General features: G+C 37.7%; 1 protein-coding gene across 1 annotated transcript in view; it reads right to left on the bottom strand.

Annotated features, from left to right (window-relative positions):
* Positions 1–20,700, bottom strand: part of LMBRD1 (LMBR1 domain containing 1) — an 82,073-nt gene that overhangs the window by 61,235 nt on the left and 138 nt on the right. Inside the window, exons 2-4 of the mRNA XM_010019052.1 lie at positions 19,803–19,979; positions 10,371–10,431; positions 920–1,017 (exon numbers count right to left, since the gene is read on the bottom strand). Coding sequence (XP_010017354.1) covers positions 920–1,017; positions 10,371–10,431; positions 19,803–19,979 — 336 coding nt within the window. The remainder of the gene's footprint in view (positions 1–919; positions 1,018–10,370; positions 10,432–19,802; positions 19,980–20,700) is intronic.

Below are 20,700 nucleotides of genomic sequence, written 5' to 3'. Positions count from 1 at the left end.
CTTGTCTAGCAAGTTACGGCAAAGCATACTTAGTGCCACAGGTGTTCTACACAATTACTTACACAGAAAATATGAGTAGTTTTAAACACAAGTCATAAGTAGACATTCTTGAAGAGTCTCATAGTTTTAGAACTATGAACAGTGACATCAACTTATGCTTCCATCACAAACTATGCACCTGAGCAGCTGTGGCCAGTAGCTACAGTACATTCATTTAGTGCAAATAAATTCAAAGAAAATTCTTATTACCAATGCTTTATAGTATGACTGGGATTAGAAGCCTTTTTCTCACTTTAAGGTTACAAATGAATAGAGGGGAAAATGATCATGATCAAGGATTAAAAGACTCTTAAAGTATTTTCATTTGAGAAGTTAGCACCTTACTGGCATGCATTTATTGCATTCCCTGGAATGTCATGCATGTCAAAAGTTTTCAGTGCATTACAAAAACCCAAGTACTAGCTACAGGTAAATTACTACTGCCTACTTCAAGAAAAAAATGCAAACACTGGAAGGAACATACTCAAATTTAGTGTCTCTCTCAGAATCAGTATAATCTTCCTGTCCTGTACTATAAAACCTGTTGAAATACATTTTCTATTCCAAGAAAAATCTCATGCAAGAAGCTTTAACTTCTTGTATATTAAATTAGGCTCAAAGGAATTCACAGGAAGAATTCATGGCAATACAGATGTTAATCACTTATCTCACTAAAGTTTCATTTCCTGTGAGACCACAGAGCTTAGAGTACACTATGTCAGACTAAGTGTTAAGAGCTGCCTTGGTATTTTAAAGGAACTGTAGTAATAGAAATTAACACTGCAGTACCCAAGTTAGACAATCAATCATTCTTGCTCTTGTTTTTGTCTGTTTTCATTTGTCTTTTCATTGCTTGGTGCATTTGCCAGAATGAACTTACTGAGCATGTGTTGCCATCATCTTCTTCCTTCTCCTCATAATAGAAATAGACAAAGGGAATCCACAGAAAGACACAGAACAGTATGATGGAGTACAAAGCTAGGAGAAATAATTTAATTAAATGAAGAGACAAAGTTACATTGATACTTCATTTATGCACAGTCATTCAAAGGAAAGAAACAAACATTAGTTTACTCTCATTGTAGCTCTTACTAATTTCAAGCATTGAAAAGGAAATAAAATTTACTAGCCAGCATATGAGCTATTACTTTTTTTGTGAACTCCAAAGGACTTACAGAATTATCCTTTCAGACTAAGGGTTTCAGTTTATGCTTCAGTTCAGCAGTGATAGACTAGAAGGAGTCATCTGCATGCAGATGATCTACAGGACAAGTACACTGAGGCAGAGGTGGCATAGGGGATAGCAACTTACACCACTAAATAACAGAAGCTGTTTCTAGAAAAGGTATATATAAAAATACAACAAATTTAGTGCCAGTTTGACCACTGGATTCCATTTCAGAGGATGTTCTACTATTAATTACATTATAGATAGAAAGCATTGTTTTGTAATTGATGATCTCAATTCACAAAATAAAATGATGTTATATTGCTACAGCTTGTTCAACATCTCTTTTTAAAAGGAAGGACTAATTGAAGATTGCAACAGACATTGCAACAGCCACTAAATTGAAACAGCCACACTGTCATATGTACGGGTGATCTTAGGAGACTTTAAACCAGCTAGTTTAACATAAGTGAAAGGTTAAACTAACACAAGTCTTCACAAATACTAACCAGCAAGTTTGAAGACATTAAGAAAGCTAGTCAAAGTCAACAGGACTGAGTAGTCAGTGATATGAAGTGAAGAGACTAATTTCAGATTAAGAATTTTAAGATTAAATCTTCAGCTCTTGGTGTTATAAGGTGTTACATACATTTATATAGCAAAATCCTTCAATACTTCAAAGTATCTTACACTATGAGCATTTCAGAAGTCTATTCAGAAGCTAAAAACTGTCAAGCAGTTTGTTACAGTATTTGTACCCCACAAGAAAGGTATTCTAGAACAGTTAACCCAGCCTTCAAAATCTTAGAAGTACAACACAACCAAGACCACTTGTGCAAGTGGGTAAGTAAAGATACCCAAGACACTAACCCTGTTATCTCCTGCTATTTTTAATCTTTGCCTTATTTCGCATAACTAATTAGTGCCTGTCCTCCACTAACCAATATGGTAATCCCTAACTTAAGTTTGCGGCCTCTTACCTTGGCTAATGCAGTATGCATGTGCTTCAAAGAAATCTACGTCAGCATTTTTACTGAAGGTGGTGTAAAAGCCAAATAAAGTATCAACACCTAGAACCTAAATGTGAGCAAGAAGCTATTTCTAAACAGAAGTCACTCTTTGCAAAAACATTTCAAGGTATTAGAGGCATTTATTGTTTAGAGTGCTCAGGTAGTATGGCAGTGTAACACACAGAACAAGTTCCTCATAAACTTTCTGACCTTTGCCAAAAGCATAAATTCAGGGCTCCAAGACATTTTAAAACTTCAAACTCTGAAATGCAGCATTCATAGACCTTCTAGAGCAGTACTCAAACTGCTTCAGTATTGTAAATGCTTTCCGAAATCTGCCTTTTTTAGAGCAGTCCTAAATCCAGGCTGTATGTACTGTGCTAGTAAAGTAGGCAAGTTACATGCATCATTAATCACGTATCAGAATAATCAGCCCATAGCAGTCACTGCAAGCACAGAAAACATCCTCACTTCCAAGCTTTACTATAGTAACTTCAGCATACCTTATTCATATTAGACGTACCCATACCTCATTACATAGACACTGATCCACATTTCTTCCAAGGGAATAAAGAGATACTTGCATTCAAAAGAATATATGAACTGTGTGAAATATGTCAACCATTTACTACCACAGCAATTAAAAATTTATACTACCTAAATGCTGTTGCAGGAGTAACTTAATTGAATCTTAAGAGATCAGCTCAGGCTTCTGACACTAAAATTAAGTTGGTTTAGGATGGAGTTTGTTTTGTTTGTTGGTTTTTTTTTTTGTTTGTTTAAGCTGCTTGCATTACTGAATACATAGCTAATGGATATCAATGTGCTTTACATAATATGCTTTATCATCATATTCTAAAACTATACTTTCCTTTCTGAAAACTGTTTCCTGGCACTTTCCTGTAATTCTTCATATTAATGTCCAGTTTTCCAAGTTTCTCTGATCTGTGACAGTATATTAGCAGAGGACTACTCAATGGTTACTGACAATCAGCTACAATTATGAACTGAACTTTTTGTTGAATTGTCTTAATTAGACTGAGGCTGCTAAATTGACGTGTAGTTTGTACAGCTATTACCAGGTTTGGAAAAAGCCATTCATAGCACAACATCTGAACTGCACACAATAAGGAAGCAAAATTTTCAAGAAAACTGTAAAGAGTTTAACCTAGAATTTTTGCAACCCATGTAGTAAAGTGTTGAATCCTATGGAAAATGGAGTAAAGCAGGCCATGATGAAGGATCAAGCCTTTTAAAGACCCCACTAAAACATCTTATGTCAAGCCAACTCCTTAGTAATTTGAAGCTAAATATTACCCACCTCCTTTTGTATATTCTTCCCTCAACTATCAAACCAAAATGCTTCAACTCACTGAAAGCTTATTTGGTAGCAATAGTTACTTTTTTCAGAAATTATCTGAATAGCCAAAATCAACTTCGAAGGAAAGTCAGTCAAGTATTAGAAAATGCCATTCAGCTTCTTGAAGAAAAGCTCCCAGTCTTTACTTTGAAAAGCCAAGCCACATCTGACCAAAGATATTTTCAAATTAGCAAGATAAAAGTTAGCTTCAGATAATACTGCTAAACTAATTAAAACTTATCTAAGAGCTGACTAGCAAGCTACAAGAAATACCTATCTAGCTAGTCCTACATTATCTGTAGAAGTGTGTTAAAGACTGATTCCCATGGTTTAGTCTCATTCCAGATCATATCAAATTAATGCTTTTCACACAGAACTCCAACAGCTCAAGCCCTATACCGTCTTAGAAGACTGGTTATTAAACTAGTGGAATAATATAATATGGTATATTTCTGAAAGCCTTTGCTAATAAAATATCCTTACATTTCTACAATTCTCAATACAATTTTCGGAAAAATGTAACAATCCTCTAAAAATGACAGCAATTAACATCAGTCCAATGGCTAATTAAGCCCAGTACTGTACTCTCAATGGTGGCAAAAAGAGGAAATATTTAGAGCAATCATGCAAGCCTGTTCACTTCCTGCGGTTTCAGCCTTCAGGACTCCCCAGCCAGCCGTCACTAGGCCATTCTCTCCTACTCCCTTTTCCTGTTGAAAACTACTCCATTTCAAGCAGGTGAGTGACAAAAAAAAAAAAAAAAAAAAAAAAAGTCTATCAGCAAGAAAATCTATCAGCAAGGCTGATGCTGTTCTGATACTGAAAAGCAAGTACAGCATACTATGAGCAGTATTAAGTGTAACTGGGTATTAAAGACTCAGCTGATCTTGCTCAGTTATTTCTGTGGAAATGCTTTCCATTTTCAACCTCATCCAAGAAATATGATTAGGTCAGATTTTTCTTTACTACTTGGTCTTTAGATAAGTTCAATCCCTGAAGTTGAAGATCAGCATGTGAAGTATACCACAGGAGTTGCTTCTACATTCAATTCTCCTCTACCCCATGATTTATTCTTGACTCTCATGGCACAGGCAAAAGTACAGAGCTCGATGGTGCTTCCAAGTTAAAGATTAAATACATGGCTTTTGCCTGTGAGGTCAAAACTGCGTAAGTATAGCTAAAATATTCAGACATAACTACTCACTTCTAACTGTAAGCACCTGAGAAGCAGACCATAAAGCACATCAGCATTCCACACCAATAACAGAAGAAAAGCCAGAATCTTATTTACTTGACCACAGCAGTCAGATGCTGAAATGCCTTCCTCAGTGAGCATTAAGAGGCAAGTCGTATCTGATGTAAAGGGGAGTTCCACTTCCCCCCTCTCCACCACCTACCCATCATATTAAAACTCTTCTTTGCACCACCTTCAGTATTTGCTAAACTTTGAGCTGGGTCACCTTAACTTGCCGCACTGACAGAAGACCATCACAAAGACACAATTTCACAGCACAGGTGGCCAACACCACCTTGACATTAGGAAGAATGTCACCACCAGATGGAGGAAAGTAATCTTCCCCTTAACTCAACATGGTCTCACCAGCACTTCATAATTTGAGTGCCATATCCAGTCCTGAGCTCCCCAGTACAAAACACACACCCACTGGAGACCATTCAGCCTGGTAAAAAAAAAAAACAAAAAACAAAAAAACAAAAAAACCCAACAACAAAACAAAAAAAACAAGCAAACAAACAAACTTTGGGAGGGGTCTTATCCATGTGTATAAATACTTGTATGGTACCGAAGACTGTGGCAGGCTTCTCAGTGGTGCCCAAGGAAAGGATAAAAAGAAAATGAGCAAACTGAAATATAGAATTTTTCCGCTTAAATGGGAACTTCCACTATGCCTGCATTCAAAAACTGGAACAGGCTACTCAAAGACATAGGAGGGTCTCTGTTCTTGGAGAGACTCAGAATCCAGCTGAAGACTGGCATAAATAAGCTGTTGTGAACAGGCAGTATAGTGTATTAGATTATCTCCAGGGTTCCCTTTACAACCTCAGCACCTCAATGAGTCAAAGAAAACTTCTACCAGTTTTGAAATTTGTGTTAGGATACCACAAGCATCTACCAAATGCCAAAAATTACTAAAGCAGGGTGGCAAAAAGCACTCTAGCATGCAGCTGGAAACAGGACCCCTTCTAGCACAAATACTGCACTTCCATTTCAAGAGAGCATCCAGCTTTAATACTTCTCAAACTATTTAAGCTATTGACTACAAAAATTGAGCCAAGTTAAATCCAGGTGCAGCTAAAGTTTTGTTTCTGCCAACTCAATTATGGAAGTCAGCAGACCTGTACAGCTATAATGGTTCTCCTTGGAAGTTCTTTAGTGCAGACCTTGGGAAATCTCGAAGTAGAGACTAATATCTTCAGGCAGTTCACAAGCCTGTCAGGTAGTCACCTCCACCTAAAAAGGGGTAAAAATCAGCCATGGCTGCCGTTCTCTATCCCACAGACATTATTTGAAGCCATTGAATAGTCACAATTCCTTCAAATTTATGCCTTACTAGTACTGAAGTTCTCAGCCAATGCTAACTTCTAAAAGAAGTTTCATATTAAAAGCTGTAAGCTCTAATAGCATACTCTCTATCAACTCTGAGACAGGATCTGCATATACAAGATCCAGCATGAGACTCATTCCAGAATTTCTCATCTGTCACAAATACTCTGCTGGTACTTAGCCCTTAAATTCACCTTAAATGTGTTCTCCGGAAGTTACAGGCTTTCAATGCATTTCAAGACAAGATGTAAATATTGAGGATAACTTTACTTACATATAGCACCATAAACTCCAACTTAGACTTAGTGTTGCAACAGCTCTACTATTTGCTCTGTTGAACAACTTTGTTACCATGGTAATTTTATAGGACCTAGCACAAACAAACAAACAAAAAAAAAACTAAACAAAACACCACCAAACAAAAGCCCCCCAAAAATTTAAGAGCTTTGCATTTGCTTTTCACAAGCAAAATCATTCCATGACTTTTTTGTTCATCCATCAGGTGGTCTAAAAACTGCCTGTGAGAATTTTTAGTTAGAACTGAAAATTAATTTTCCATCTCACAAGGTAGTAAAACATTGTTGTTCTTCATATATGACAAAGGAAACTTTAAAAGATTTGGCAAAGTTCCTACCAACAAGATGATCACTCTCCTGTCTGTTTTTCTGTACTTTATTTTTCAGAATTTATGAAAAAGGAAGAGCAGCACTTTTCATTAGCTCATACAAGTTACTTACCCAAAGGCAAGCATCTAATTGCCTGTTGTTCTGCCCACTAAAAGGGCTGTTTATTCCCTGGAAAGGTAACCTTCAAACTCAAAGATCATGCAGTAGCAAACAGCCAGTCAACCAAGTGACAAAGATATTCCCTTCCCTCTAACACCCCTGTGACACGACAGACTGTCTCAGCTATTATTACACTTCTGTGGACTTTAGTTCTAAATCAAGGACTGCTCTTTGCTCTGGTTCAGAGGTCCAACTTTTGTTTCAAAGCATTTTTCTGGGTTGTATCAGAAGTTTGAAGCACTACCACTGGGAAGTGCTTCACTGTATAGCGAGTACAACAATGGTTCCTGCCACAAAGTCTAAGCAATCTTCAGCAAGAATTCCTTGGTAAGGTTGGTTTGTTTTAAGAAAACAAAGAAATTCTTCACCTTGGAAAGGAATTCTTAAGTCAAAATTATTTATTTTCAGCTGTTTTGCATCACATCAATAAAAAATACACCCTAACTACAGAAAGTTAGACCCGGTAATTGACATCTTCCAATCATCATGCTTATTAGAAGAGTTTCTATAGATTTGACCAGCAGGTCAAAGGAAGCGATCCTGCCCCTCTACTCTGCTCTTGTGAGACCCCACTTGGAGTATTGTGTCCAGTTCTGGTGTCCTCAACATAAAAAGGACATGGAGCTGTTGGAGCAAGTCCAGAGGAGGGCCACGAGGATGATAAGAGGACTGGAGCACCCCCCGTATGAAGACAGGCTGAGAAAGTTGGGGCTGTTCAGCCTGGAAAAGACAAGGCTGTGTGGAGACCTCATAGCAGCCTTCCAGTATCTGAAGGGGTCCTACAAGGATGCTGGGGAGGGACTCTTCATTAGGGACTAGTGGTAGGACAAGGGGTAATGGCTTTAAACTTAAACAGGGGAACTCTAGGTTAGACATAAGGAAGAAGTTCTTCACAGTGAGGGTGGTGAGGCACTGGAATAGGTTGCCCAAGGAAGTTGTGAATGCTCCAGCCCTGGAGGTGTTCAAGGCCAGGCTGGACAGAGCCTTTGGCAACATAGTTCAGTGTGTGGTGTCCCTGCTCGTGGCATGGGGGTTGGAACTAGATGATCTTAAGGTCCTTTCCAACCTTAACTATTCTATGATTCTATGTAGCTCCACAATATTTGTCAAGTACAGCTATGCAAGTCTTCAACAGTATTTAGCACGCCTCCTCCTAGGTCCAAACTATGAAAACACATAGCCACATTTGACTTGCGCCTACTAATGCCTAGAAGCCCAAGTCCTTGTTTTAATGACTCAGAATCAAACACTTGCAGCAAGCAGATAAAAGTCCATGCAAAAATCATCCAAGTTACATCAGTAACTGCTGATTTCAGAAAACAGTTCTATTTAAGAAATAGAGATATTAAAAATTAGAAGTTTAGCACTGAATTTAAAGCACACATGTAGAGACTTCCATAGAATTTAACAGACAGTCCTTGCCACACTGCAGTTTGGAAACACTTAACACATGCAGGTCGAGAGATCTGTCTGCCTCACAGGAAAACTGGAATCTACCAATGGCATCCTTTCACCATTCACAAATCTTCACCAAAGGACACGGAACATCAAGGCGATTCCAGCAAGTAGGATTTACTTATTAGAGGAAGAAGAGCTACAGAACACAGCACCAGGTCACTGTCAATTGTTTCAGCCCCATTCTTTGTGGTGCAGAGGAAACTACCGTTGGACAGTTTTCAATTATAACCCTTTCTGAAAAGGGTTTTCTTCCAAACACAAGCTGACACGCTGTTTTAAAGCATCTGCCAACCACTGATCATTCTTCAGTCACTCAAGTACTGGCAGATATGTTCTGCTACAGTTGGCTTTATAAGAATTAACACACTAAGCCACTATGGCTTCAAAGCAATCACAGACTGGTTTCCTAAGTAAAGCTTTTAGGCTACTGAAGTCCCCCTTCAAAATACAGTTATTTCAAGATTTGTTCTGAAAAAGTTACCTCATTTATCATTCTACTAGTACAAAGCCATTCTACTTCTGTATGAGTCTAGCCCAGAAACCAGCTGGGCGTGAGAGAGAACATTGTTCATGTGGAATAACAACTTGGAGGGGGGGGAGTTCTTCTACATTTTGTGACAGCTTTCTCAGTATATTGCAATAGAGGTAGTAATCCTCACCATTCTAAAACATTAGTTAAACCATAGCCTCCAAATTCTTGCTACAATTAGAAGTGGCATGGATTGTGAAGGACTGTCACCTAAGTGTACCAATTATTTATACTGTAAGTTGCCATTATAGCTACAGAGGGCAAAGATCTACATAATTATCACTGTGTTTTCAGGAGAGATAAATTACTGGTAATCACATTCTTAAGTAGAATGGGAGATTTCAGTTCTCCTCAGCCTATTTATTGAGAGACCAAATACTTTTCTAAGAGGATACAAGTAGGAAAAAAAAAGAATAGTATTATAAGACTGGAAGAGTTGTTAAACTTGTTCCTTCTCAGCTTTCATGTCACTATGCTGTGTAACAGCAGGAGGGGTCTAGGCCTAATGATGCAGGATAGCCATTAAGTTGTCCTATTATATAGGAATGATGGAGACTTCTGAAAGATAAGTTACCTATTACTGTTCACTTCAGTGTCGCTCTAGTTATAAAAACATGCATCAATTCCTCAAATTAAGATCACAAAAGAAAAATACTGTTAAAAACATCTTTAAATCTCTACCACCATCTGGAGGATATGCTATGGAATAAAACATTAGTCCTACAATATTTCAAGTAGACCTGTGCAGACAGGCCAAAAACAACAGCAGGTTTTGTTGGTTTTGGGGTTCGGTTTTTTTTTGGTTGTTTTTTTTTTGTTTTTTTTTTTTTTTAAACTCAAATCTGTTCCAAAAATTAGTTCAGGATTTACCGAGGGACATCTTGCTTTAAAAAGAGACTCAATCCAAAACATCTCATGGAAGTTCATCCATCAGTCTCACAAATCTATAGAAAATGGTTCACAGAAGAGTTTGAACACGGTTCCACGTTAAGATTCATGAAATGCTTGAGCTGTTAAACAAGACTGTAGCAACCTAACAAAAATGAAAAGCTAATACAAAGCAGTTCTCCTATTCTGTAGTGAAGAATCTTAGATGAAGATAAAACAGTATTTTAAAAGTTCCTTTTCAAAACCAAGTTTCCTACTACTTTTGGCTTTACACTTCACTCAGCATGAAACTGCACATTCTGGTTTCTGTCACTATCACTAGCAGGCTATAGGCAATTCTTTAACTGGCCTTCAGCATATTTGCATTTTTAGGGGGCTCTTGAACATAAAAAAACCCAAAAAACAAAAAACATTGAAGAGCACTAAGACTTCATATTTAAACAAAGTCATGTAAGACTAATGTTTAACCAAAAGGGATAATTCAGTATGACCCCTCAAAACTTCATGCCTTCACTTAAAGGTCCTATTAATTGAGTAGCAAATAAAAGAATTAGAAGTTAAAATACTTACTGTAGTATCCATAAAGTACAGTGTCTTCAATTTGTCTTGAAACATTAGCATCAGCCCAGTCCTAGTAATAAAGGATAGAAGCATTAACTATCAAATTAAACAAAAGAATGCTTCATTCAGTAGCATTCTTAAAGAATCAAAACCACTGCTTATACCAAATACCTAAGGAAAAACATTAAGCACGCAGTTTGTATTAGAATTTAAGTTAGAGGTAATTACTTACCAATGACAATTCAGAAAATGTGATGCATTTCAAAGGACAGACACTGCAGTAGTATCCCCACTGCTTATACTCTGTTAGCCTTGTACCTTTAAAGCTTTTTTCCCCAGATTAAGAATCTTTAGTTATCATAAATTACATTATCAATACAAAACTAAAATAAAATTATTAGTTAATTTTTAGCAGCTAATAACTCACTTTTGTTCTGCACTTAGTATTTAAGGGGTCTCTTAATAGCTGTTTTTACGGAACTTTTTTCCTACAGATCAGACAATGCAGCTACTGAGTCTGAAGCTCAATCTGAACAGTTTTTCAAAATGTTTTGTGAAAGACAACTGAAGGTACAGTTATTTGCAGTTCTAGGAGGTTGTTTTGGTTTTGTGTGTTGTTTGTTTTTTTTTTTTTTATTCTGAGCACTGCAGTGGATGGACACTGAGCTTCAAAGCCAAGTCCTTGCAGGACAAAGCTCTCCTCAAGATGAGTCTTTATAAAACCGAGCATATAATAGGCTTGGAAGCTGTGCAGTCTTTTCTAATGCACTACACCAACAGCTAAGCTGTTCGAGTTGTCCAGCCCAGCACTTGGATGCATTTGATTTCATAATTAACATGCTTACATCTACTTTGCAACTCCTCAGAAAATAAGCATGTGGAAAGTATTAATGGAGGAACCCAATCAAGGCAAGGATCCACTTGTTTTGAAGTCAATCTCTCCCAATCAAAAAAGCATTAGTTTTACATCAGTAAAGCTGACACTGGGAATTGCTAAAAGAGCAGCCCCAAGATGTCCCTTGAAGCTGATATCGATATTACTGACTTTCAGCCAAACTAGAGTTTGGAAACATTTTCTAGAAAATGTCAGGTAAGAAAAAAGTGTTTTCTAGATCCAACTCGATAGAAAGGGCAAAGTCAAATACACAGTATTTGATAAGTATCAGAATTGGCTTTGTTAGGACTTTGATTTACAAGGAATAATTCTGTACTGAAGGCTCTAAGGTATCAAACATTTATTTTTCAAGCATGTAAGTCTAGATGAGTAATGTATTAAGACCCATATTCCTCTGAGAATCTCTACAGTGATTCACTTCCCATTACTACTGTATTTGGCAACACTACAAGAGAATCGCTCATTAAAGAACACAAACACAGAGAGATAAGATATAAAAATGCTGCTTCTAAAAAATTACTGGCTACATAGTGCTAGCAAAAGGTGAAAACAGTAACTGAGTACACAGGAATAAACACAGGAGAGTTTCATAATAGAAAGATTCTACGGACCAGAAAGAACAGAGTTGTTTCAGCTTGATAACAGAATGGTTTGGGCTGGAAGAAACCATCAGAAATCATGTAGCCCAACACCCCCTACCATGTGGTGAGACACCTTCTACTAACAATTCCAGTCCCACCTGATCTTGAATACTTCCATGGATGGGGCATCCACAACTCCTCTGGGTAAACTGTTCCAGTGCCTCACCACCCTCCAGACCGAACAACCCCAACTCTATCAGCCTTTCTTCATAGGAGATATGCTCCAACTCCCTGACCATTACTGTGGCCTTGCTTTCACAGTTCCATGTCTTCCTTGTATGGTGGGTCACAGACCTGCACACAGTACACATAATGCACACAGCATTTCTATCACAGAATACTTATGACTAAAATCTATATATACAGATGCAATGCTATTTAAGTATAAGCATGGCAAATAACTTTTTGTTAGGCTCAGTTGTAGCTTACAAACTTGTATTTTTATTAGCTATCCATCCAGTTTAAGCCATCATCTTCTTTTTCAGGACAATAAGCCTTTACTTTCTAGTTTGACCAAGACTTGCATTACAAGAATATTCAAGTTACCTTCAGCAAACGGTACCGTAAACTAGGCATTAAAATTAAACCTTACTGCATTACTTGATATTATGCACATTAGCACAGCTTAGACACTAACAGTGTGCCTTGAGTTTCTGGCCTAAACACTGAAGCTCTTTACATAATACGAAGGGCAGACTATTTTCTTGAAGTTATTGTACAAAGTCACATGCTGATCAAGAAGCCATAATTCTTAACAGAAATTAGCAGAGTAGTATCTCTCAAATCTTACCACAGAGAGACCCATCAAATCATGTCAGGATTTAGATCACGTAACATCCCAAATATAACATTGATATTCATTATGTGAACAAGAGCAAACTCTCGTATTTTTCCAGAACTGTGTTACTCAGTCCCGGCAAACTGCTCAGAGAATGGAAGTGAAAAAACTTCAACTACATTGGTAATTGCACCCAGCCAGAAGGCTGAAGTCAAGTTATTTGCCATCTCTTTTTTTCTTCTTCTTAAGATGAACTCTTGGGTTTAAGGAAGCTAAACGTTTTGTAACATGATTATTGGCAGCCAAACTCAGGGATTGACTCCAGAGGTCCAAGCCTGCCTGTACAACTTAAACATAGTCCATAATTGTTCAAGTCTTGTGTGGCCCAATCTACATGTAGACAAGATCAAAAGTGGTTATCCAGAAGGAAAATTCTTCAAAAGCTAACAATTTTGGAGACATGCCAACATAACTGAATTGGTGAGAAAAGAAAAGGTCCAGTATTGTCAAAACTCCTTTCAATTTCTATGTGTAGGCTTTTTTCAAATCAATAAATTCAAGTCCTTTCAGTTGCTGTAAAGACACATGCACTAACTAATACAGAGCATATGAAATATGCTAGCATACTCTTTAAAGAGCACACATGGTAAGACTCAAAGATGTTTAATTCTTGCTTTATCAGTTCACTCAGAACTGCCTAAACTGCAACAGAATACAGGCTTGATGACATACCATGAACACCTCATTTTTCTGCTATGTCAGAAAAAAAAAAAAATCAGCATCACCTTCCTTTGTGTTTATATATTACGAGATTTCCAATAGGTCACTTTACATTGAGCTTTTAAAGTTCAATGTCTGAAATAAATCATATTAGCATTCAACTGAAATTTGAGTAGAAAATTATACATGCATTTTGTCATCTAATCCGCAAAAAGAAGGTATTAAAAATACTTTGGCAGAAGGGACAAAAGCAACACCTTAAGTATCTGTCAGGTATACAATAAGCCCAACCTTCGAAGACTGACAGGCTCAAGCACAACAGCATTTCAACTGAAAAATTTTTAGCCATTTGTATGAAAATACACCACAAAAGAATTTGATCTTAAGAACACATACACAGAATATTAAACTGTTTAAATTCCCTCCTGTTAAAAAATATGGAAATGCACCACTTTAATTATTCTTAAGGGAAAAGCAAGACTGAACTGAACAGGTGGCACTATTTACTTCCAAGTAAGCATTCAAAGAAGATCTCTCCAATGAGCAAAGAAGAGACATTCAAAACCCACACCAACCACAAATAAGCAAGAAAAGCAGCAATAAGACCTGAAGTTTAAGTGTCACAGCCACTTTACAGGAAGAGGTAGCTAGTAACTGAAATACAACAGGTCTTAAGTGCCAAAAGGATACTTCAACTCCAGAAAAAGGATTTACTAATTAACACTTATAACAGGATACAGATGTAAATCTTTAAAACATACCAATTACTTTTCATTTTGTTGCTCAAATTAAGTTGTCTACAAGACTGAGTAATATACTAGGAAACATATATTACAGCATATTAAAATATTGAGATGTTATCTTGCATTAAAAGATAAACATGTGTGCATTTCACCATTGTGTATATATGCCTGAACTTACAAACTTCACATTACTCTGAACAAGAAATCTGCAATGCAAGCCAAGTTAATAGTATATCATATCTATTATGTCAGCTTTCAGTCAGCTGCTGAAGCCATGCATTTACACAAATTAAGGTAAAAATCCTTATTCTTACTGACAAATTATCCATATGCACACATCATCAGCATCTCAAAAGCAGTCAACCAGTTCATCTGAGCTGCTTCAAAAAGCTTGTGACAGCAGCACTATCTTTGTCAAAAGCAAAAAGAACTACCTAGTGAGTGTCAGAGCTCTGACATTCTCAGCAGCAGTGCTGGTAATCTCAGGTTGATAGGTATGAGTTTACTGGACACACATATCCAGGACTCAGTTGAGAACTCATCTGGACAGCGTCAATGTCTACTCTGTTTTCTTCTTCCCCCATTACGGCCCAAGCCTACAATATATACAGCAAATACCATAGAAGCACAATAGACTAGGAAGGTGAGAATTCATTACTGCCTTCAACAGCAGTTTAAGATGCAGAAATGTGACCATAAATTCTCTTAAGATCTGTAGAATTCAGGCATTCTGCACTGTTCTGCTGTACTTTGTTCTGTTCCATGCAGTTTAGCAAGCATACATCCTATCACCTTTAAAATACCTGTACCAATGCATTGCATCAATAGATAAGGGAACCAACAATTTGCAGGGATATGTACAAGTATGATGGCCTAGATTGATGTATTACTCTCAAGGATTTCTGAACACAAGCCGTGTTGATGGAGTCAAGAAATTTAAATAGAGTTGCAAGTGTAAAAACTAAATATATTGATAAAATGTTGCTATATAAAGATATAAAAAAGGCAGTTAAAGACATTTCCGTTTACCTAAATGTTAAATGAAAGCAAAGCTCCCTCAGAAGATTAATTTTATAATTACATTCATAGGAAAACAGTTATGATTCACTTGCTTTCCCCAATAATCATTGTGCAGAGTCTTCCTTCTCCCAGCAGCTATGTCCAGTTCATGACTTAGATTAACGTATTTCAACTGTACAGGTAAGTTCCCCAAATGAAAGCAGTACAAGCTAATCTGACTCTTTTTACCTTCCTCATATTTTGGTGAGGGAAGCCATGAATTTAATTCTTTTGTCCCTCTTAAAGCAGATATTCCTACTGTCACTAAAGGACTCTGCAAGAATTTCATGAGCACCCAGTGAAGATGGTTCCCAGTCTCTGCAAATGTACCTTAATACATCCTAAAGTGATGTAACATGCCAGATTTCAATGTCTGATGTTTCGTCAGATGTAGATGAAGCAGTTATTCTGCTGATCAGCCTGTTCCAAAGGTTAGCCAACAAAAGAAAGACGCAATACCAAAGACTGGTGAGTGGGTCACAGAATGGTTAGATATGAAGAAGTTTCATATCCGTGTCTCAGATCTTCCAGCCTATTACCTCCAAAATGGGACAAAGCCAGGATTGTGACCACCAGATGGAGAATAACATTCTCCATGCATATCTCAGCCACATCTGGCCAAGTATTGCTACTTCACAATTAGTAATTCCCCCTCAGGACAAGAAGCATGGTCTCAGTCTCAGCTAACACCTTCCTAGAATAAAAACATCTGACAGATCTAGTGATTCTGTATTTTGAGCAGCTACATAAAACCACCAAATCTTAATAGAATGATCTGCAAAAAGGATCTCATTAAACAGACATTACTCCTTGAATTATTAAGGAGACAACTGGCTTTTAATAGCTCAGGCAGACACACTAGGTTTATCAGGTGTCCAGCCTAACCAGACTGAAAGAAATATCATTGGTTTAGCTTCATAGAGTAGCAAGAATCCATACATTTCAAACAGAAAAATTCTCATCACCTCCCCTGTCTTCTGCCACATCAACAATAGATTAAAAAAATAAAACCAAAACAGCATGGTGATAACATCCTTGCTTCAAGCAGCCTTCCTGCTGCAAGACAGGATCAGCTGTGTTATGAGACTTGTAGGTCAGACCCAGAGGTCTTGGGTTCCAGCAGCAATCTTAAGTCTTTAAGCTAGCGTAAGGTTTTCTGTTCCTAAGTGCTTGTTATAAGTCAAACAAGCTTTCAGATCAAACAGATGACATCCAACTGGATGTATTTGAAGTCCACTGCACAAATTAAAGCACTGTCAATGGAAACAGCCAAAACCTTCAAGATAGAAGTGGTTCTGGTGAATATTATCAGGACTTCACTTGCAAAATAATACTCAAGTTCTTTTGATTAGTACTAGAACCAAAAGCCTGCTTTCCTACTTAACAGCACAATGAATCAAAGTAATGCCACCCTCCAGAAAAGCTGTTGTCGTACACAGGAATAATGACCATGAACCCACTGCTCCTACTACAGGACTACTTATGCAAAACCTAATATCAAAACTGCTCAACTCATTATTAAAGCTTTAAGATAGTATTTGTTAAATCTCACAAAATACAGTGAGACCAACAGGTACCAAATGCCAGAAGCCACTTGTTTATAGCAAAGAAAACATGTTCTTAATTGAAAGATGTAGAAACAGTATGTTAAGTTCAACAGTTCTGTCGAAATGGACAGGACCTCAAGGTTAACAAAGGCTGACCAAGGTATACTATATGGCCCTTGTCAAAGATAACACCTCAGAAAAATCCACATGATGGAAATGAGCTACACAACACTGCTTTAAGTAAACTCAAAAAGCAGCATCATTTTGACAGCCTTCACAGAAAGATAATCTGCCCGAGTATCTCACTTCAGACAGTTAAACTAATCCTTGTTGCCAGGACACACACCTTTACTTGCCACTGAACACACAAATCGCAATGAGAACTTTGAACCATAAGACTGTGCATTCAATTTAATCTCTACTATTAACATAACATGCTTTACAAAGTTTGTTCACAGAAAAGCCTCAAGAATATCTGCAAATTGATAGTAGGGTCAGATGCATTAAAAATGAACTGAAAGTCTAAATATAGCACCACTTCCTTATAAGCTGAGCATCCTTGACTTTCTCTTCTCTCTAACACTGACACAGGGAATTACAGTTGGGAGAGGTAGAGGAAAAGAGTATGTACAGCAAAAAAAGTGTTTACCTATGGTCTGGATAACTGCCACTACTCTTCTGGCATCAGCTCTGGAATAATCCAGTTGGAAGGTTTTTAGATGAGCTAATGATTTATCTACAGAGAACATTATCCACATCTGCTACCTGGATTAGCCTCAAAAATTCACTGAGAAGAATCATCTAGAGAAGACTTACTCATTCTGGCCATACAAAACCAAAGTATTCTTGCCAGAGTCACAGTCCTTCAGACCCCAGATCAGATATAGGGCCTTGAACGTGCTGAGCTTGAAAGAATGGTCCAGGAAAAGGGTAGTAGTCTCTTGGAAATTTTCTGAACCCAATCCAGTCCATCCTACTTGTGAAGCACTAGCAGGGAAAAAAAGCCTGTTAACACAGGACATAGTTAAAAGATTCAACAATTCATGAAGATTTCACATTTAGATGCTGTGAACCTCCTAACTTGACATTATTCCTAAACTGAGATTACCGAATCAGTAAACTGTGTGTTTACGTATAGGTTTGTGTGTTCTGATTGACTTAACTCAACTTTATCAGAAAGGCTACATTAATATTTCTGCACCAGTTTCAACACTTGTGCTGTACAAAAATATTAATATCAGTTCTCATGCTATTGCTGCAAAGCTAAAAATGCATTCATCTGAGCCTTAAGAGTAAAGAAAAAAAAAAAAAAAAAAAAAAAGAAAAAGAAAATCTCCTGCAAGGTAGCATGCAGCAATTTTATTTCAACAGGCCAAGAGCAGCATCTACAAACACTAGGAATTAAGCAGGACCAAGAAGCCTCAGAAGCATAGGCAAAAACGTACTTTGAAGAAAAGCTTTATCACCAGCATAAGAGCTTGCTTTCAGGTATGATTTTTAAACAGAATCTACGCACCCCAGCACAAGTAAAGCAGTACTTCAAGTACAGTAGTTTCTCTTCTATTAAACATACTTCCTGTATGGTTGTAGGGATGACATGACCCTATTTGGCCTCCTATTCTCCTCACAGGTTTGTTTCTCAAATCAGGGAATGCATACATTAACAAAATAGGTCTCCTTTGCAACAGGAAATTCTACTTGGTCCCCAGCAGATACACTTTTTCACCTAGGCCTAGTTACACCATTGTTTATTCTCTAGCTAGTCATGCTCAGTGTATTTCTTAATATGTAGCTTTATTCTCATTGAACTGCTAGTGTCATGACTTACAAAAGGTTTCTTCCACTTCCTACATCCATTTTAATTCTGAAGAAACAAGGTCTGAATACATAAGCTTTTAATAACAGCATTAAGCAAAAGCTTAATTTGTTCTGTATTACTACTGAGTAACAAACATCCTAAGAATCATGACACAGCTCATTTCCAAAAGCTTCTTATGACTTGCATTTACATGAGCACCAGCCAAAAAGGCACTGCATTGTCTGCAAGCTAGTTCTAAAGCTCTATGAAGGATCTAGCAGGAGCTAGGTTTTCCTTTGGAAGTAGGACTGGAAAGAAACACAGTCTTTTAGTTTAATGTACAGGCATCTACCATCTGCCCACTCTCTCATTTGTTCCAGGATCACATCTTTCACTACACATCCAGGTAGGCTCCAAACCAAACTGAGCTGTTATGCAAGTCATTAATATGCTCCAGTTTGACCTATTTCTAATGGTGGTGTCCTCACAAAGTTACTACCTTCAAGAACCCTCCTCAAAAATTAAAAAGGCTGAAACTTTAAGCACTGGGAAGAACTCTTACTTTCAGAAAGGCTTACAGAACACTACAGCAAGTACTCATCCCATTAAGAACTCATTTTGCACAGCAACTCCCTAAAGCTTAAGCTTACAAAAACAGTTCAGTTCAGGCCCTATCAGCCAAGAAAAGATATTACTGTATTCCCCTTCCCCAGGCATTGTTCCAGCTTTCCCTCTTTAAAAAAGTGCTTATTAACTCAGGCTTTAGACTACAGGTAGATTAACACAGTAAGTCTTTATAAGTCCCAATGTTTCACTACCACAATAAGAGAATTCTGGCAAAAAAGAAAACTAAAATATTTTTAAGCTTCAAATGGGTGATGCAATCTGGTTTTGAGCAAAGAAGCAACAAATTGCATTATTCTACCATGTTCCACTATGAAGTACTAAAAAGCAACATTTAAGAGATACATTTATATTTTCAGGACAGCCTCCACACACCTCTTAACACAACAGAAGGTATAAGCATTTGGAAATAGTAGATCATCAAAAATAGATAATAGAAATGAAAACTGAAATCCAGTTCAAATAACAAACAAAGCTCAGTGTTGTTTTCACAGTACTAGTTTCCAGCTTTCCAAAATACTCAGGCACTAGATCAGGTGCTGCATTGGCTTAAAACACTTTGTCAACCCAAAAATATCCCTTTTCAACATAAGTACTTCTTCTGAAGAGGCAGTTAACATTTTTTAAAGTCCATACCTTAAATGTACCATTTTGATTTTTCATATATGAAACCAAGAAGATATCCACTGGTAGTAGCGCTGACGAGATAAGAGCGACCGCCAGTGCAAAGATAGCTGTTATGGTGGAAATCACTTCACTTTCCCTCCGACTCTGATACTTGCGCACATAAACCCAACAGAAAATTAGAATAGCCTGAAACACACAAGAAAAGAAAGTTATGAGTTGAATAATGAGGATGTCAGAAAGCAGGCACTGAAGTGAAACCCTGTGTCTTGGTATTCATGACTGGCAGAGCATCACAGACTTTTAACCTCAGCCCTAAGCATCACTAAACAGTTTGGGTTGGAAGAGATCTTAAAGAACATCTACTTCCACCCCCTGCCACAGGCAAGGACACCTTCCACTAGACCAGTTGCTCAAAGCTCCATCCAACCTGGCCTTGAACACTGCCAGGGATGGGGCAACCACAGCTTCTCTGGGCAACCTGTATGTGTGCCTCCCCACCCTCACAGTAAGGTAATTCTTACTAACCTAAATCTACCCTCTTTTAATTTAAAGCCATTCCCCCTTGTCCTATCACTACATGCGCTTGTAAAAAGTCACTTTCCAGCTTTCTCATAAGCCCTCCCTTTAGATCCTGGAAGGCTGCTTTAAGGTCTTCCCAAGCCTTCTCCAGGATGAACAAGCCCAACTCTCTCAGCCTATCTTGACAGGAGAGGTGCTCCAGCCCTCTCATCTTCTTCGTGGCCCTGCTCTGGACTCGCTCCAACAGGTCCACATCCTTCAGAGCTACACTCAAGGCACGCAGTTCATTCTCCGTACTTTGCTAAGCACAGTTTGAGCAACATCAAGAGCAGTGCTTACACACAAGAAGGGCTGGAGCACACACAAGCGGCACTGACTACAGGAAGGC

Source organism: Nestor notabilis, unplaced genomic scaffold, assembly GCF_000696875.1.
Source record: "Nestor notabilis isolate BGI_N333 unplaced genomic scaffold, ASM69687v1 scaffold4130, whole genome shotgun sequence".
Taxonomy (NCBI): domain Eukaryota; kingdom Metazoa; phylum Chordata; class Aves; order Psittaciformes; family Psittacidae; genus Nestor; species Nestor notabilis.
This window is presented reverse-complemented; position numbering and strand designations above follow the sequence as displayed.